Source organism: Vidua macroura, chromosome 3 (assembly GCF_024509145.1).
Source record: "Vidua macroura isolate BioBank_ID:100142 chromosome 3, ASM2450914v1, whole genome shotgun sequence".
Taxonomy (NCBI): Eukaryota; Metazoa; Chordata; class Aves; order Passeriformes; family Viduidae; genus Vidua; species Vidua macroura.
In genome coordinates, this window is record NC_071573.1 from 62,253,674 (window position 1) to 62,272,609 (window position 18,936).

An 18,936-nucleotide genomic window follows, 5' to 3' on the forward strand; every position below is an offset into this window, starting at 1 on the left:
GGAGTGTGGCAGAGGGAGGGGGAAGGGCTGATAAAAGGATGACCATGAGTTTATTATTTTGGATATTACTTTTCCAATAACTAGCAGGAATACGTGGTTATCCATCAGTGTCTTGTGGACATAGTTTACCCATTTTTAGTTCCCTCCTGCTGTCTGAAACTGTCAGAGAACAGAATTATTAGAGTAGCTATAGGACAGTTTACTCACTGGAGGTTTATTTTATGAACAAAGCATCACTGTGAAAAATAGCCTCCTATACCATTTGGAATTGTGCTTTTGCTGTGAGATGTTTTTCAGTTTCTACCACTGTTCAACTTTGACAGCAGACTAAACCAATACATCATTTCTTATGAAAAAGGAACACAGCCCTGAGCAGATTGTGCTGATTTCCATAAGAAATATTACCCACATTTTCCTTTCTCATGGCAGCTTCCTTTATGAACTGCTATGTATTTAAACAGCACATGGATGATATAGTACGGATTGAATAATTTGTAAAACCAGGTATTTTGTGCTATAGCCTAAAGTAGGAAGGGAACTGCCCTCCTGTTTTTCACTCACAAAAATTACCTCAAAATCACAAAAGCAGTTCCTGAATATCATATTCTGGGAAAACACTGGAGTTTTACTAGAGCAAGGTATTATTAGTTCCTGTACTGCTTCCACCTGGATAATGTCTATATGAACATGTGTAGAACTTTAATAACCTGTTTAGACACAGGAGTACTGGAGTAGACTATAAACGAGTAGAGATTACTTAATGAATAGATTAAATAATAGTGACAGCATGTTTTTCAGCTTCTTGCTTATCTGCAGCCAGACAGCACTCTGTTCCTTTCTCTGCAGTAATTTGTCTCATTTCTGGTTTCCTTCTATATGCACATCAAGAACTAAATTAATTGAATTCTGGGATCATTTATTCTAGTCCTTTATTCCCTTTGTACAAGAAAGTGTGGTTGCTGTTGCTAATTTAATTTTGTTCACATCATCCTTTTAAAGGTGGCAGACCAACTCTTTTCTCTCCTGTGCTTGCTATATTGCCTCATATTTTTGTGGTACCTGCAGAATTTGTTCTGCTTCCACAGTAGTGACTGCAGAAGAAGTTGTGCTGCCAATTTTATCCAAGAGAGGCTGCTTACCCAACCCTTCTTTCCCCAGGCTGAGATTCCATGATTACAGGTGAGTCTGCTAGTAAGATGGTTTGGTTTCATTTTGTTTTACATGGACATTCTTAGCACTCTGAAACACTGTATAGAACACTATCAACAAGAATTTGCCCATGAAAACACAGAAATTTCTGTGTCAAACCAATCAATGGGTACTCTTGCTTTTTAAATGCAATTATCATTCCAGATCTGAAAGGGCAGGCCTAGACCCACTAGGAGTATCACAGTGAAGTTAGGAGAGGAAAATGTTAGGGGCAGATGCATTATTAAAATGGTGAACAAACATGCTGATTTCACTTCTCTTTAAATTATGCCAAATTATTGCAAAATACTAGGAAAAATCCAACCCCCCATTAACAAGAGGCCACATGAGAAAATTATTTGTGGATATGTAACAAGAGAGTGTGCTTGCTTGTGAGACTGCAAGGTCTTTAATGAGTAAGCTTTGTGCTAAATAACAGCAGTGAAATAGCAAATCTGAGCCTGCAAATGTAACCAAGCCCTTGCTGATGGACTTAGGAAACACTGAAGATGCAGCTGATGCTTGCAGAATGTCACTTTGAAGAGTAGCTCTTATGATCAGCTGTTATGTCATCCTATGCAGAGTTTTTTGTTTGAATTTGTGCAATTTCATGTGAACCATGCGAACTCAACCCAGTGCTGTCTCTGCAAATAACAATGCATAGCAAGTAAGTACAAGTGTCATGGTAAATTCATGCTGCATCAGAAAGTTCAGCCTTCAATAGGTTTCAGAGCCTAAAACCACAGAAAAAATAATTATAATGACTCATGAGGGCTATAGAGGAATTCTTCTGAATTAATAACAATATTCATGTGCTGCTTTCCCGTCAGCACGTCAACCACAAAGACACAGAGGCTTTTGGTAGAGATGCAAGACCTTGTGGGGGATGATGGTGATGATGATGGTCCTATTCTGCTGATGGGTTCTTCTGTTGCCTCTTTGCTACAGGGTACAGCAAACCCTGTCATCTATTTAGTGCATTGGTCAGCCTGACAACTCTGCTGTGGTGGCTCAGAATAAAGCTGCTGGGACAAATTTAGTGAAGGGTTCAGCAGTTCAGCACTTAAAGTCTTTAACATTGGATTCCTTTATTTGGATCTTCAGGTGAGAGAACAAGCTACAGCTTGGTCAGAAGGTCTGAAGCCTGGGACATAACAGTTGTTTGGTTTTCTCTGTCTCTTTGTTACTGATGACAATTCCTTGAGCAGCTTAACTGTCAGAAATAGCACTCGATGTGTGTTTATTTACTGGCCTTAACTGATATTTAGTATTTTATTTCAGATATATTCTTTAATAATTAGCACACTATGAATTTGGCTTATAATTAATGTCCATTCAATTTAGGTTCCATTTTAAGAAAAGCTGTTCATAATTCTCTGGGAATCACTTCAAATCGACTCTTAAGATTTTGAGGTATTTTTTAACTGGGAAGCAATTGTCAGGGAAGAAATTTTGCACAGATTGAGTCACAGCTACTCCTATTACCTAATCAAATCTTCTTCAATAAGGTCCTATGAGTTCTCACTAGCTCTCACTAGCATGTAAGATCATTGACTCCTGAGTTTGCACATTTATTACTGGATGGGCAAAAGGTGTTATTGCAATACACTTGGCCTACAAAGGTCCATATTCTCCTTCATTTTCTTGGGAGTCCCAATTGAGTAGTTCACCTACCAGCAGGACTTCAGAAAATTTTAGTTGCCCAAGTGACTTGGATATACTTCTTAGTGCTTCACCATGGCTATAGGCAATATTATCAAACATTTTTCTGTGTGGGAGGAAGCTACATGACAGCACTTCCTTGTTCATTTTCAGGAAAGAGGTAGCATGTTCTTTCAGGTACTAATGCTATAAATTATCACTGCCATGAGTCAAATTCTGTTTACATTTTTATTTCTTGCTGAAAGGTAACAGCATTCCAAGTTCTGCTCTTGGTTAAAACAGACTTGTCACTGCCTCTTGCATAAGCAGGGGATCTGTAATAAAGGTTTTTGTGACAGTGTATAACAGAGCTCACATTTGTGTCCTAAATTACTTTCTTTTCCTTTCTCCCTCTTTCTTTTCTCTCAGTCTAATTCTTGAACTGCTTGATACTGCTTTTCCAGTCTTCTGTTTATCTTTGCCAGATAAATGGCATTCCTTTGACTCCTCCAAGTGTTGTAGTACAGAATAACTGAGATCAGGGACATTCTGAGTATAGCATTTAGTTTTGCTTTTCCCTTTTTTTTTAATTCCTCTCTGAACACTTCTGTTCATTTTTATAGATTTTGTTTGTGGTTCAAAAGAAATTTTTCCATAACAAACCCTCTTGCCATTTAGCTCCTATATTTAATCAAGGCAAGGAAAAAACAATCCTACTGGTTAGTTTTAAGAGTTGCAGACAAATCTTCCCTGAGTAAAACTATTCATGTGGTCCAGCTGCTGACCTAGTTTGCTGAATCCAAGTAGGGATGCTTCATCTGGCCAAAAACCTGTCTTTGGAGGAAGTAAATTGAACAGTAAATTCTTTCCGAGCAGCTGAACATCCCTGTTTGCCCACCAGCACTGCAGACAGATGAATGACTGCAGCTGTAGGAGAGGGTTTGAAGCACTGGGTTCCCCTTTCTGTTGTGATACCAACACCTCTCAGCCCAGAACTGCTACTTGCACCTCCTCTGGTGCCAGCTTCTGAGTCTGAGGATTTCTCATGCTTCTGAGCATGAGAATTTCTTCTTTTCTCTCTCTACATCAGCATCACTCAGAGCCTCAGTGGTGCACACAGGTTCTGCACCTTCCACGACTCTAAGACCAGCTCCTCCTCAGCTGCTGCTGCCAACAAGGTGGGAAGATGTTGGTGGAGAGATTTGACTGCTGCTGCTTGGATCAGTAATGGGATACTGAGACCAGACCACTCTGGAGGAGGGTATAAACAAGTTATGCAATGGAGCTGGGAGCTCACAAATAGTCACCCCTGCTCCAGTGTCTGACTGCTAGGTGCTCCTCATAGGCATTCAGCACACCCTGCTTTGCTCTCTCACCCATTGTGTATAAGGTGTGTTACATGTGTATGATACTCATCTCTGTAAAATTCAGCCTTTTGGTCTTCTCTACTTCAAAAATATAATAAATGCATATAATCAGGGACTGGTTACAGAACATTTTAATTAATTCTCATGAATGTAGGAGGCAAACTGTGGAAGCCTTAAACACTGTGTGGTTAGACTACTGCATCTACATGTATCATTAGAAACAAAGCTCTTACAAAGCAAGACCATCCTACATTGCTGTCTGGATGATTAGGATATTACTTGAAAAGTCACTGGCACTTGTCACTCAGGTATCCTCAGCCTGAGAGACAGACTTCAGTCTTGGACAGGGTCTTTTTTTTTTTTTTTTTTTTGTGAGAAACCAAAATAATGAACAGGGAGGAGAACTGACTCCTGCCACCTGTTCTAGTCCACAGTGGGTGGGCTGCTACCCCCGTGACAGCTGTCATTGGGCAAAACATGGTAACAGAACACAAATAGTGAGGTATGTTGGTTCCTCGACATGTTTCTGGAAAGGGTAAGTCCATTTCTAAGCAGCAACTCAGTGTGTAGCATAACCTGTGTTTCACTGATGGGCCGCTCTAGCCTCTAACATACCCAGAATGGTACCACAGGATTTGGTTTGTCCTCTGAACAGTGGAGATTTTCACTTCTGTTGTGTCAGAGAGAAGAGCCGGAATAGGAATTTAAGTAAAATTGGACAGAAGTTTGCAATTTGTATACATTTGTAAATTTATTTTCGTGGGTACTCTTTTGCTAGATGCACAGTGTGGGTGTAAGTTGTGTTCTCTTCTGTCTGTGAAGCTATGAAATTATTCCCTTCCCCAGCAGAAAAAGTGACACCATCACTGTGAAAAACACATACTTACATGATCTATTTTTCTGGTTTTTATTAATTCAACGTTGTCTCCTACAAATACGATTTGTCATTCACCAGAAGATTTGAAATGTAGACTTAAGTTACACATAGGTATAAAAAGCATAAAACAACACACGGTACCACTGTATAGACCAGAAACATTGTGTTGTCCACAGATAAGAGTGTTATTTGAGCTCAGCTCTTTTAGCTTCTACCTCAGGGATCCAGTCTTCAAAGCTGCAGATGCTTCTGCTTCTTATTCCTCAGCAGCTGAAGCCCTGCTGGCTTTCGCCTGATGTTTCTCACCCATGTCTGAAGCATGGACCAGGAAAACACTGGGCAATCCCATCCTGCTCCACCAGAGGTTGTAAAACCTTGGGCTCCTACTCGCTCTTCAGAAATGTTTTCCTCCTTCTCTTAATTATGTACAATATATGAAGGGATACGATTTTCATCTTTGACTTAGACATATCTCTTGCCTCATACTTAAACAATAACTTGAAAAATATTTTACAAAGAAAAAGAACATTGTTCATCTGAAAGTCATTCATTATTATATTGCTATATTTTATACCCTATTATTATTATATACAAAATTTCTTAATTGCCTTTTACAGATGCATGGAAGCATATAATATAACAGTTTTAAAGGATCCCATTTTTAGATTTTTTTTCCTTGGCTCATGTCAATCTCTTTAATAAACTATGGTTGCTTGGAGAATATAGGAAGTATTTGGAATGTTGTTTAAAGTTTAATAATAACTGGTAGCATTGTCCATTTGCAGCCTGAATGGTTGGAACACCTGTCAGGGCGATCTGGTAGAGATAGCAGCATCATAAGACTTAAACAATCATGGAGGGCCATTAATGTGCAGTGTCAACGGGTGCCAGGTCCTGTTCTTTGTTTGGGGCTTTCCTTTTCTTCGGCTGCATTTTGTTGTTGTTTTCCCTCTGTTCTCGGTTTTGTCTTCGGGCGGCTCGCCCTTTGCTTTCTTGTCTTGTCTCCTTGCTTTCATCTTTGTTGGATTTTTTTCTTTTCTCCTCCCTATTTTTTTTCCCTGAAAGAAATGATGGCACATTAGAAAATTTGCTCAGACTATTGAAATTTCTGAGTCCCTCACTTTGCCATAACCTGTGAAACCAGCCCTGGTTTAGCACCTCCCTTTAAGGGCTGGACACTGGTATTTCAAAATGTATTATCACCACACCCATGTCCCAGGGGATTCTTGGTATTGCAACATGAATCCCATGGCAAAGTCTCTGCTCCATCACAGGTGTGTGATGGTCTTCAGACTAAAATGTGTCTCAAATCAAACTCTAGACCATTGTCACAAAATTAGGTATTCAACTACTTTATTGCTTTAAATAAGGTGAGATGTTGAGGAATTTGTTGCTGCTACAGACCTCTCCAATAAAGCATCCTGTCCCCTTAAGAACATTAAAACTTTGTATATTGGCTGTGGAGATGATATAATAGAGTGCATTTATGCTTGAAGGTGAGGAAGAAATATTTTATGCTGAGTGTGGTGTGGCACTGGAACAGGCTGCCCACAGAAGCTGTGGATACCACATCACTGGAATTGCTCAAGGTCAGGCTGGACTGGGCTCTGAGCAACCTGATCTAGTGAAAGATGTCACTACCCATGGCAGAGGTGATCTTCAAAGATCCCTTCCAACCAAAACATTTCTGTGATTCTATGATTCTGTTTCTTAGCTTTACAAACCACTGCAGGAATGATATTGGCTTGAATGTGTAAGTACACACGAGCCTAAAACAGATTAGATTTTGTGTGTGTGTGGAACTACTGAGCTATGCAGCTGAAATTCCCCTGTAGTTGGATGAATCCCAATGATATCTTCAAAGGCAACCTCTCTGGAGACTTTCCTGATAGAGTGTCATACTGACCCCTATGCCTTCTTACATGGAGAAATTTCTGGACAAGTATTGAAAAACATCTGGCTCAATTCTTTTTTATGATATCTCAATAATGATACCAGTGAAAGTAATCTATCCTTCTTTGTTACAGAGAGAATACTTTTTGTTTTGAAATTTTAACAGAGATAATCCAGGCTTTCCTACACCAGTGTAGGGGGAGTTACATAAACCTGGCAGTAGCTCTTGCCATTGAGGGTGCTAAATTTTTATCAATTTTGCCCATTCCTGACTCAAAACCAAAGACAGTGGTTTTTGATGCCTCACTGAGCTCTGTGGGAGTATGTCACAATGAGGGAGTAGCTGCAAGGAAGTGGCTTTGTTCTGAGAACAGATAACCATCCAAGGAGGTTCGGGGTGCAGGTCAGATAAAGGGAGAGAGATTTAGAGGAGGTGAAGAGAATGCAGAAAGCAAGGAGCAAGATCAAGATGTGAAAATATGCTCTATCTTCTCTATCTTCTTCTTGTTGTGTAGCTGTATGGGAATATTTCCATTCTCCATTCTTTACCACCACTGCTTGGGATTGGAGAGCAAGGGAAGGTTTAGATACACACGTTAAGTAGTGACCAATATCTGCCTTCATCATTCGTTGTTTCTGAAACAGTAAAACTTTAAATATAAAATGATACCTTAAATTTCAGGGAACCAGTCAGAGATTACCTGAATATACACCCACATACCTGCTGAATACCTCTCTGAATTTGTAAATGCCATCTAGGATGCACAGAGGTGAGCAGGGGAGACCTGCAGAACTGGTATGGGAGACTCAGAAAGAGCTACTACCACTGGGAAAACTGGGAGATCTCTATGCAGAAGTAAGGCTGCATCTTACCCAGCTGTAATGCTGTCTCTTACTAATGGATAAATGACAGTATGGGATTTCATTCCAGTGGTTTGTAAATACTATTGGCCCAAGATGAAATGTTATTTGAATGGAAACTGTCCAGACATTCAGTGTTTGACATTACTCACTTGGTGATTAGCCAAAATCATTCAGCTGTGACTTCCCAGCCACAGTTCTTTAAATATGTTGGAATGACATGTAATGGTTTCCCATTCAGTCATGGACCAGGATATATGTATTTATATCTGTGTGGATACACTAAGAATAAGATATCTTTGTCTAGCTAGAGACTTATCTAGGCACAGCTTTACTGTTTCTGTTTTAATCAAACTGGTATCTTTACAAATGACAAGGAAAACTGATCTCTGGAAAATACTTAAAACTGAGTCATAATTATCTTCTACTCTGAGGATAGCTAGTTTGGAGTCCTCTGTGCAGTTTTGTACATGATTTAATGTTACCACCTCCATTCTGCTGCCATGTGTGAAAAGATCTGACCTCTAGATCTACAATGTTATGGTAAAGCAATATAGCATAGAAGGGTCATCTTTGCTGGCTCTTTAGTTCCTTTCACTACTATTTTTTAAAATGAGAATTTTTATGTGACAGTGTAATGCTACTCCTAGTCAGTTTGTGTTTCAGTTTAGACCCAAGAGAAGATTCTACCAGCAGTTCTCTACTAACATTGGGATATAGCTGGAGCCCCGTTTTTGTGTACATCACCCTCCCTCTTCATATCCCTTCTCTCTTCTTCCCAAAGATTTGTTCCTGAATATTTTTTCTTCTTTCTTCTACTTGCTGAAACTCACTTCATAGAAGCACATTGAACTGGGTACCATGTATCATGGAAATTCATTGAAAATTTGGGCATTTGTCTATCTGTGAAATGAAAAGTGCAAAAATTACATGGGCCATTATGTTTACAAGTTCATCTCTGAATAAGAGTTGGCCTTTCAGCTCAGGAGAGCTGATAAAAAAAAAAGATGAAGAATGATTCTTTATATGAACAGATAGTGATAGGACAAGGGGGGAGAAATTTAAACTAAAAGAGAAGAGATTTAGGTTAGATGTTAGGAGGAAATTCTTTATTGTGAAGGTGGTGAGATACTGAAACAAGTCGCCCGGAGAAGCTGTGGATGCCCTGTCACTGGAAGTGTTCGTGGCCAGTTTGGATGGGGCTTGGAGCAAGCTGGTCTTGTGGAAGGTGTTCCTGCCCACGGCAGGGGTGCTGGAACTAGATGATGTTTAAGGCCCCTTCCAACCCAAACCATTCTATGTTTCTATGACCTACTTTGCCTTTGAAGAAGATAACAAGGCAAGGCCATTATTAACGCTGGAACTCAGCGAAGAAGTAAACGATGCAATAACATGACCTGGAGGAATATATTCTCCTGGAATTTCAATTTCATTTACGAATAATGTTCTTGTTAGAAAGTTCTCCCGGGCTGAAGCCTGTAACATTTTATGCACGCGTGTGTCTCTCGGCGCGTGTCGCTGCCTACTCGCCGGGCTGTGCTGCAGTGCCCGTCCCGCCCGCGCGGGGGCGCCGCGGTTCCGCGCCAGGCCGGGCGCGGGGCGGGGGCGGCTCCCGCAGCCGCAGGTTCCCTTCCCTGTCCCTGCCGGTCGTGTCCTAAAGTTCCCGCCCGTGCCCTTCCTGCCGCTGTACCGTCTGTCTTTGCTTTATTTTGCCTGCGGGTCAACTTTCCCGATGAGGCACGGAATTCTTACTATGATGCACTAACGTTATTAACGTTTATTTCTTCTTACAGATTCAATACAACCGTTCGAAATTAAAAAAAAAAAAAAAAAAGGATGAGTATTTTCAGACAGGAGATGAAACATTTTCCAGTAGAGTGTTTTGCTTATGAAGAGAATAAATATAATATCAGAGAAGTATTCATGAGAATCTAAAACATCTCTGATATTATATATTTCAACTATTGTATTATGAATGTATAATACTTGCAATATATATTACAATAAAGTAATTAATTGGTGTTAAAATAGCTTCTTTGTTCAAACTAAATCTTTGTACAGACAACTGTACTGGAAGAATTGATCTGCAGGCACTGTGAGTTTTCTGGTACACAGGAGATACCTTGCTGCTTCTAATAATAGCAAATTCCTATATTGATGAAAATCTAGTGACTTGATATAATTTTGAGAAGTGCAGTAGTTCAAATTAAATGCAGACATAAAATTAGTTTGGATAACAATATAATTACATGTCTAATCAGATTCAAGGTGCTGAGTTCTTGTTAATATATTTTATAGCCCTGGGTCAAAGAAATTCCTGTGTCTGTATTTATACAACCCATATCTGAATGCATCTATTTAAACAAGCCAGGGTATTTCAGAGAAGCCTTTGCATTATCTCATCAGATGTGGTATTTCCACTAGATCTGCAGCTGTATTTTATGGATTAGTGGGAGGACGCATTGGCCATTACTTGGGAGGCCTTGGTACTCAAAAGCACTGTATGACAGACAGTTACTTAGAAAATCATGGCTGACATGGATTAACTACCACAGGTGACAGATTTCTTATGCTTTAAGCATTGTCACTTAGTCCCACCTATTGTATTCAGCTGTAATTATTACAGGAGACTTGGGTGCTGAATTCCCAAAAAAACATAGGAAGACATAAAATCTGATTGTGCAAACTGCTTCACTTTTATGGGAGGGGGGGAAGTATTACAGGGAAATCCCAGAGGGATGAGAATCTGGCATCAGATGTTCGTGATGATTGTATTTCTTTCATCACTCCCATGAAGACATTTACCATGGGAGAGCAAAAGGAGCAAGAGGGTCATGGAACTGTTCCTGTTGGGATTGCAGACACTGATGTAACAGACCCCTCTTTGGAAGGGTCCCACTGCTTCTACTGTGACTGTCACCACGGACCACAAATCCTCCCCACTACACTGTAATAAGCTGAAGAGCTGCAATAAAAGACCACAAGCTGCTGCTGTAACGTGTTCTTTCACACCCCTCACAGCCTTGTCTGACCTCTCGGCACTTTCCTGGCTACTGGAGCACTGTCAGCACTGGTGCTGCAGTACCAGTGCCCCAATCCCTCTGTACCTCATGAGGCACAGGGACAAAACCGAAAGGTTAAGTGCCACTACACCATGTTGCTCACCTTCCCACCTGTCCACACCCTTCTCAGAGGCATTTTTAGTCCTCTTAGACTAAAAGTCTGTCATGCTTTCCTCATCATGTGGCCTGGACAACATCAGCATGACGCAAAGAAACCATGCTGAGCAAAGAAACCAGGAAGAGAAGCATGCCCCAGGCTCTGAACTCCCTTACTCTAGCTCTGTCTACAATACAGTCATGCCATATTATGCAAATGAGCAGATCATTCTCATTTTCAAGAAAAGTGACACATTTTTTTTCTGGAACATAGCCTGTAGCATGTACTCACACTACTTGCCAAGATAACATCCCTCCAAACCCCCGGCTGCCCAGTGATGCAATGGACTTTCTCCTTTCATTCCCAAGCCACAAGTGGCTGATTCATCTGGTATGTCTTTTTGAAGTTTAAACAGCATAACTACATAACTTTTTTCAGAGCAGTCTTTTTTTTTTTTTTTTTCCTTGGCTATTGTGGCCCTATTTTATAATCACTAGATTTCCGGGTAACCAGTGTGAGGGTCAACAACTTCAGAACAATCTAGATGCTACATGACTTAGTGCATTTCTTGGCCTGCCTTACCGCTGGAGTTGTTCCAAATGCTGAAGAGAATATAGGTAAAAATTTTAACAGAGCTAAGGTCTAAAGACATTCAAGGAGCAAGAAGCTTGGCCAAACTTGTGTTCTCCTGCTGTTGAGATGCACGACGATAGCCTACCTGGTTTCCATACCAGTCCAGATGGATACTGATCTTAAGGCACGTGTCATATCCATAGTTCTATGTAGTGATCTTAGATAATCCAAGATACCTGGACAAGCTCAAAAAATGGGCCCTTGGAAATCTCATGAGGTTTAACAAGACCAAGGTGCTGCACCTGTGTTGGGACAACTTGCAGTGTCAGTATAGGCTGGGGGGTGAACAGATGGAGAGCAGCCTTGTTGAAAAGGACTTGGGAATGCTGATGGATGAGGCTGGACATAACCCAGCAATGTGCTCCTGCAGCTCAGAAAGTCAATGATGTCCTGGATTGCATCCAAAGCAACATGGCCAGCAAGGCAAGGGAGGGGTTTCTGCCCCTCTTCTCTTGTAAGACCCCGCCTGGAACACTGCATCCAGCTCTGGGGTCCCAGGCACAAGAAGGACACCGAGTTTTTAGAGCAAGTCCAGGGGAGGGACACCAGGATGATTAGAGGGGTGAAGCCCCTCTCCTATGAGGAAAGACTGAGAGAATTTGGATTGTTCAGCCTGGAAAAGAGATGGCTTTGGTATGACCTAATTGTGTCCTTATAGTACCTAAAGGGAGCCTACAAAAAAAATGGAAAGGGGCTTTTGACAAAGGCAGGTAGTGACAGGACAAGGAAAAATGTCTTTAAAATGAAGGCCACTAGGTTTAGATTAGATCTTAGGAAGAAATTCTAGAACACGTTGCCCAGAGAAGCTTTAGCTGCCCCATTCCTGGAAATGTTCAAGACCAGTTTGGGTAAAGCTTCAAAAAACTTGGTCTAGGGAAAGTGTCCCTGCCCATGGCAGGGGATTGGAATTGGATTATCTTTAAGGCCCATTCTAATCCAAACCATCCTGTGATTCTATGATGATGCTATACCTCAAAAGCTATTGATATTTATGTTTGAGCAAATATATTATGGAACTTGGTAACAAACTTGTTCTTATGTGTTCTGTCTCCCCTTAAGCATGGAAATACTTCTCTAGATGTAGACTTTATATGTCATTGTATGAGGATCCTTAAGGTTCATTTGCCTCTGAAGATAGGATCTGGACTACTGGATTGCATTCACTTGAAAAATGTTCTTATTTACATTATGTGTGCTAGCTTGTCCTTGCAAGAACAACACTGAAACAGGCACATTAGTGGGAATGAGAATGTTGTTTCCAAATACAGAAATAGCTCAGGCCTGCTCCATAGCTGTTGGCATAAAGCAGGCAGAGAGGAGTGGGAGGAGGCTGACCAGATTAGTTGCGCCAAGACAGGAGATGTCAGATTTTTCACTGCTGTAGGAGATAAGGAGAAAGTTGTATCCTGTTAGGTGTATGGGAAGTCAGGAGATATAATTTCTTTGTGGGTGGTTGGGAGATGACACTTCTACATTCATGAGCTCATAAGCAAGGTTTATGGAATGTCCCTGGCTTGTGATGACCTCTTGCAATAGAAACTGGTTGGATGTACCTTTCCTGTGCCACAGAAAAGATATTGCCAATGGCTGAAAATAGAATATCCTCCAGTCAAAGAATCAGCCAGAGAAGGCGAATTCCTATAATGAGTTCTGTTTGCTGTTTGTGGAGACATTTACTGCTGCCTTTTCAAACAAGCGCTTGTGGGGATTTATTCCCTTCATGCTTGTCTGTTGGGACTAAGGGAATTTGCTAGCAGCCTTGTTTTAATCAGGATTAACGTGCTAACAACACCAATTTTGTAATTACACAACAGTCTTTATCTTATAAGAACCCGCAGCTTAGAAAGTCTGAACACAGCTTCCAAAGACAGGAAAGTAATGGCAATTTAACAGACCAGAAAATCACTCCCCATTCCTTAGGACAGGAAATGACCTAGACCATGCTGGTATTTAGGAAACTGGCATTTTCTTCTTTTGAGATTTTTAATGGTGACTTCTGAATGGGATTGGGTTTTTACAGCTCTCCTAAAAGAGGGAAAAAGGTCCATAAGTCCAAATCCACTTGATGGGCCTCTTTTAAGACTAGGAGAATCAGGAACCAGTACAAAGATTGGGAATAATAGTGATTGGTACCAAAAGCCCTTACCCTGTTGTTAGAGCATCAGGATATTGGGAAAAATCTTTAATAGCCTGTTTTCCTTTTAGTCACCAATAATCCAAACCTTCCTGTTAGCTTGGATCGAGGTCATAAATGCAGTCCTTTTAAGAGACTTATTTCTGCTGGTGCAGTCTTTTGAACAAACCAGAAATAAAAATTTGATGCTGCATTATGTCAGAGCTGCATGTTTAGTCTGCCACTCTAGAAATAATCAAGAAAAGTTATACATGATAGGAGACAGATGCTAGTGCCTTAGCAAACATTTGAACTCTTTCTAGTACAATAGTAAAATGGAGAAAACCCCCAAAGAATCTTGTTTCGTTAGTAGTCAAATTTGTGCTCAATGTGCTCTGAAGGGAGGGATGAGTGAGAAAAGATGTTTTCCTTGGTTTTACTTAAACTGATTCCCTCAATGGAACCTGGTAATTCAGATGATACTTATATGACCCCAATGTCTGGGTGCATCCTGAGGAATGCCTTTTTCCATTATCGACCATGGCTCAGAGCTGGGCTATACTGGTGATTGGGTACAGATCCTGGAGGCATTTTGCAAGTGCTGACTCCAACACTTGATTCAAGCCAGCAGTTCCTGCCCTGGTACTATATACCAAGACCAGGGAGCCTGGGCATCTTCCACCACTTCATTTGCTGGTATAGGTGCACCTATATCCTCCCCCTGGAATCCCCTCCTTACATTTTTGTAAGTTTTCTGATATGCCAGGAAGGTAAAGGAAGATGAGGAGTCAACAGGATGCCCCTCTGGCCCCTCTCGGCATGGTTCACTTGTCCCTTCCACTCTGAGCATCGTTTGTTTGCATTTCTGCCTGGGGTGACACCTGTGCTGACAGGTAGACAGGAGTCCCTGTGCACCCAGGCCAGATGAACAGCTGGATCAGCCTGTCAGCAGCAGGTAACATAAGGGGACAGCAGCTCCTGATGGGTTCTCTCAGCAAAACCATCAGCACAGAAGCAGGCTGTTTTTACCAAAATTCACCAGAGGCACGATTCTGACCTCTGTGTTGTACTTGCTCAAACACATGGAGGTCACCAAGGTTGGTGTTTGGTGTAATTGAAGGGAGAATTTGTTTTCAAGGATACTTTTCAAATCAAGGTGTTGAAAATCGTCTGTCTCTTTCTGTTTTGTGTCTCCAGTCTGTGTGTAGTATTCCAGATGGCCAAAGCATTGATTCTCCCCTCTCTAAGTAGTGCAAATATTTCCAAATACATTTTCATATTGAGTAAAATGACAGGTCAGGCTTCTAAATTTCATATGGATCAGAGACTCCAAAAGTTCCCTCTCTAAAAGGGTGACATGACATTTAACTTTGGCCATCTCCATACGTTTCTGAAGGATTTTTCTTACCTATTGAGAGAATACCTGGCAGTTTACCAGCTGGAGAGAGGCTGATGGAAAGGATATTGGGATCACCAAGACTCTTGGGCTGCCTCTGAAAAAGGCTCAGGGAATTTATATACCAGAAGAATTCAGAATTTAGCCCAATGAAGCCTAGGAATCTTGGACCAAGTTGCCAAAGGGATCTCAGGTTTTAAGGCTGTTGAGTCTTTGTCAGCCTGCTGAGTGGGCTGCCAGAGGCCAACCCAATGGACAAGCTGAAAGGATACTAGGCAGAAACCTAACACAAGGGCAAGGTTGTTTCAAAAGCCTGCCTACTTTTGACTGGGACTTCAATGAAATCATCAAGTTTCTGGGAAATGTGATGACTTTGGTGATCTGGTATTTTCCATTTATTTGGAAAATCAATGCCTATAAAATATTTAAAAAGTATTTCTAAGTGGGGTTCATGGTGCATATACATGAAAGGAACTTGAATGCAAATATTTTAACATTGCCCATGATTCTTCAATTTAACATGAATCACAGATAGGAGTTGTCCATGTGAATTTTATCCAGGCTGTCTTTCCTTCTTTTATTTTTTTTCTTCCCCAAGAATGTGATAAGTTTATTCTTTTTAAATTCCTCTGAGGATGAACTTTGCATTTAGAGCTTTTTGTAGTAACACAGCTTTGCACACTGAAGTGAGCAGCCAGCTTTATGAGTCGCTGGAAGTGGAATGTGAAGAATGATTTTGCCATGTGACAGTGCATCACTGGAGCCCACTTCAATTAGGATACTTCACAAACTGACTGCCATGCTCATGAGATGGATGCAGGCAAGCCCCTTTTGCCCAAAGGCTGGAGGAGATGCAGCCCCCACTGAGATGAGAATGCAGCCTCTCATGACAGAGCACCCCAAGTACTAAGGACGGTCTGGAACCCCTGATCCACCTCCACCAGGAGATCTGCCCCATGTCCTGTCTCACACAGATCCTGCCAGCAGTGCACAATGGCCATTCAACACAACTTGCATGTTTTATTTTTCAACTTGGCAGGTTTCTTAAGAGTGTTACAGCAGTGCTGGTAAAATGGTAACACCCCTAAGTGTTCCTGTGGTGTGTGTGCAGTCTGTACAGCAGGGCTGGTTATAGAAGCTGAAGTGTTGGAATGCAAGAAAGGTTCTAAGGAACCTGATGCAGAAGTTCAGCAAGTGATATTTTCAGTGCAACGATGTATTGCACAAAGTCAGGATCCTCTCTAGCCTCTCTGGGAAAAAGTGGGACTGTGGGGATCAGCAGCCTCTCTCTCCAGCTGCCTCCTGCCTCCAGGAGAAGAAGACCACTGTACTGTAGTCACCAAATATGTTCATGCTTTTCTTTCAAACTGAGTAACGAATAATTTTCTTACCTGCTCCAAGAAATTCTGCTTCAGTCAAAAGCAGAAATTGCTCACTATTTCTATAGATTTAAGCACCACCTGCTTTTGTTAGCAACTCCTTTGGCACTCTTTTATAAGACCTGATACCAATCCTGTAGCCACTAAACCAAGTAATATTTAGCAAGGGTCTGGAATGGCATACTCAGAAACAGTTTACAGACAGTGTAAAAGTCTCAGGAGTAAGAAAACAGCAAATAATTGGTGCACACATACCGTAGCAAGATACTATAAGGAGCAGGATGTTTTGTCTAAGGGATTCAGAACAAATAGACTCTTACTCCAACCTCAACCAGAAACTCTAAGAAGTTATTTAAAATTGTTGTTGTACTTTTGAAAATGTTACCCAAGATGTCTCTATGTCAAGGAAGTTAATTTATGTGCTGTAAAAGAGTTTCTTTCAGATAAAAACCGGAGATTCCATCAGCCTTAAGTGTTCACAGGTATTCACAGAGACAGGGCTCTTGCATCTCCATGTTGCATCTTCCATTGTGTCACAGTTAAACTTGAGAGATTTATGCATCATAGCTTCAGTTTAATTTAAGACCACTATGGAAAAAAATTCCAGCAACAAAAAATATACTGTGTCTGGGAATGCAATCCTTTGTCTCAGTGACAAAGACTTTTTTTCTTTATAATACCATCTTTAAATGACTTTCTTGGGTTCCAAAAGTGTAAAACAGAGGTAAGAGTTCCTTAATTTTGGTGCTTTAGACTCTATGGATAAAACCCACTACTGCTGCAAGTCAGAGTTGCCAAAGTGCGCATGGAGTTCTCCTTACTTCAGTTAATGTTTTGAAGGACCAAATTTTGTACTTCAAATAGAGTGCTCAGGATTCCTTTTTAAAGAATTATTGTTTCCATGCTCAAGCTGAAAGGTAGCAAGGGCTGGATCACCCACTGGAATTCCCCACCACCACCCCATGTCCATACAAGAAATATAGTCAGTTCCTCTGGATTTAAACTAAATACTTCTGGTTTAGCAATGCACATTTCTGCTTAGGCAATAAACATCTGTCATCTGCCATTCATTAATATTAATTATAAATGGTCACTCGCTCATGGGATCCAAGTCCACCAGCTGAGATTTTTCCAACTTTGACCTTGTTAGGGTTTGTATAAAAAGTGCTCAGAAGGGTTCTTCAAAGCTTGAAGCCAGCAATAAGTGCAATTTGCAGAGTGGAGCATTTAGATTATTCACTTAGAAAAAGGGCAGTCACAAGGGGTGATGGGGAGTGGGGGAGGGAGGGGAGGAGGGAATACAGAGCCTGAAATGGAGCTCCTTTTTTAAATGCTTAAGAGTTTTAGCCCTTTCTGCAGGCTAATGACAGGGAGAGGCATTGTCCATAATGAAACCAGCCCATCCATTAAACATTACTGTAAATGAAAGGTTGCATGAATTAAAGGTTGTTCATCTCATGTTTCAGGAATGTAGCTGTGTTTCATGTCTGAAGCCTGTTTTCCTTTTAAATGGAGTTCTTCAGATGACAAATGAGAGAGAATTTCAGAAAGCAAATGGGCAGAAGTAAATACACGCTCAAGAACAAAGCAGAGACATAACTGTAGCTGTAAATCTTTACACTGAGGCTACTGTTTGCTGTAGATATTGGGTAGGATTAGATTAGAATTGAGAAATTTCATTGCTGGGTCATTTTGCTTGTAAAACAAAACAACAATAGAAAACCCCCACAGTTAATTGTCAAATTCTGACCTTAATGTTAGCTGTATATGTTTCAGTCATGGAACACCAGTTAATTTTTTTGCTACCATTTTGAATTTCAAGGAACTAAAAATAGAAAATTTAGAAAATGCTTTTTCTGAATCTTGCATGGCCACCACATTTTAAAATGAAGAATGTTGGATTTTTTCTTCCATTAATTTTTTGTCACTGCAAAATTGCTTCAACAAAAATTACTGAAAAAATAATATTTGTTTGCATCTCTCATTTTTTTTCAGGCCTAATCATACAGCAATATGCCCCTCATGGACCATATCTGCATCTGCTCTTAAAATAGACACATTTTCATTGGCAGAGAGTTCCTACCTTATATCTCTGGTAAATTAGCAAGAAAATCCAGCCCTGTAATCTTCCTGTAACAATCATTCAAAGCTCATGAATACAAAGAGAAACATAAACAGATATCTCTGCAATGCAAATGACTAAACTGGACAAAAAGAATGAAAAGTTGATTTCAGTTCTTTGACTCAGGCCCAAATAAAAGTCTGAGCTTGGAAAATGACAGCAGGAGGCCTTATGTTAGTGGACAGAGATTCTTGGATTTGTGCTCTGTAAATAAGGCAGTATGCTGTCTTTCTGTGGGAGTTTTGCAGAAAGCAACAGGCAAGAAAAAGATTTGTGGAAATTTTGCCACCATTTTATAAATGCTTAT

At 40.7% G+C, this 18,936-nt stretch overlaps 1 protein-coding gene across 1 annotated transcript in view; it reads right to left on the bottom strand.

Annotated features, from left to right (window-relative positions):
* Nucleotides 1-5,089: 5,089 nt before the first annotated feature.
* RSPO3 (R-spondin 3) overlaps nucleotides 5,090-18,936 on the bottom strand; it is a 58,914-nt gene continuing 45,067 nt past the window's right edge. The window contains exon 5 of the mRNA XM_053973521.1: nucleotides 5,090-6,131. Coding sequence (XP_053829496.1) covers nucleotides 5,938-6,131 — 194 coding nt within the window. The 3' untranslated portion in view covers nucleotides 5,090-5,937. The remainder of the gene's footprint in view (nucleotides 6,132-18,936) is intronic.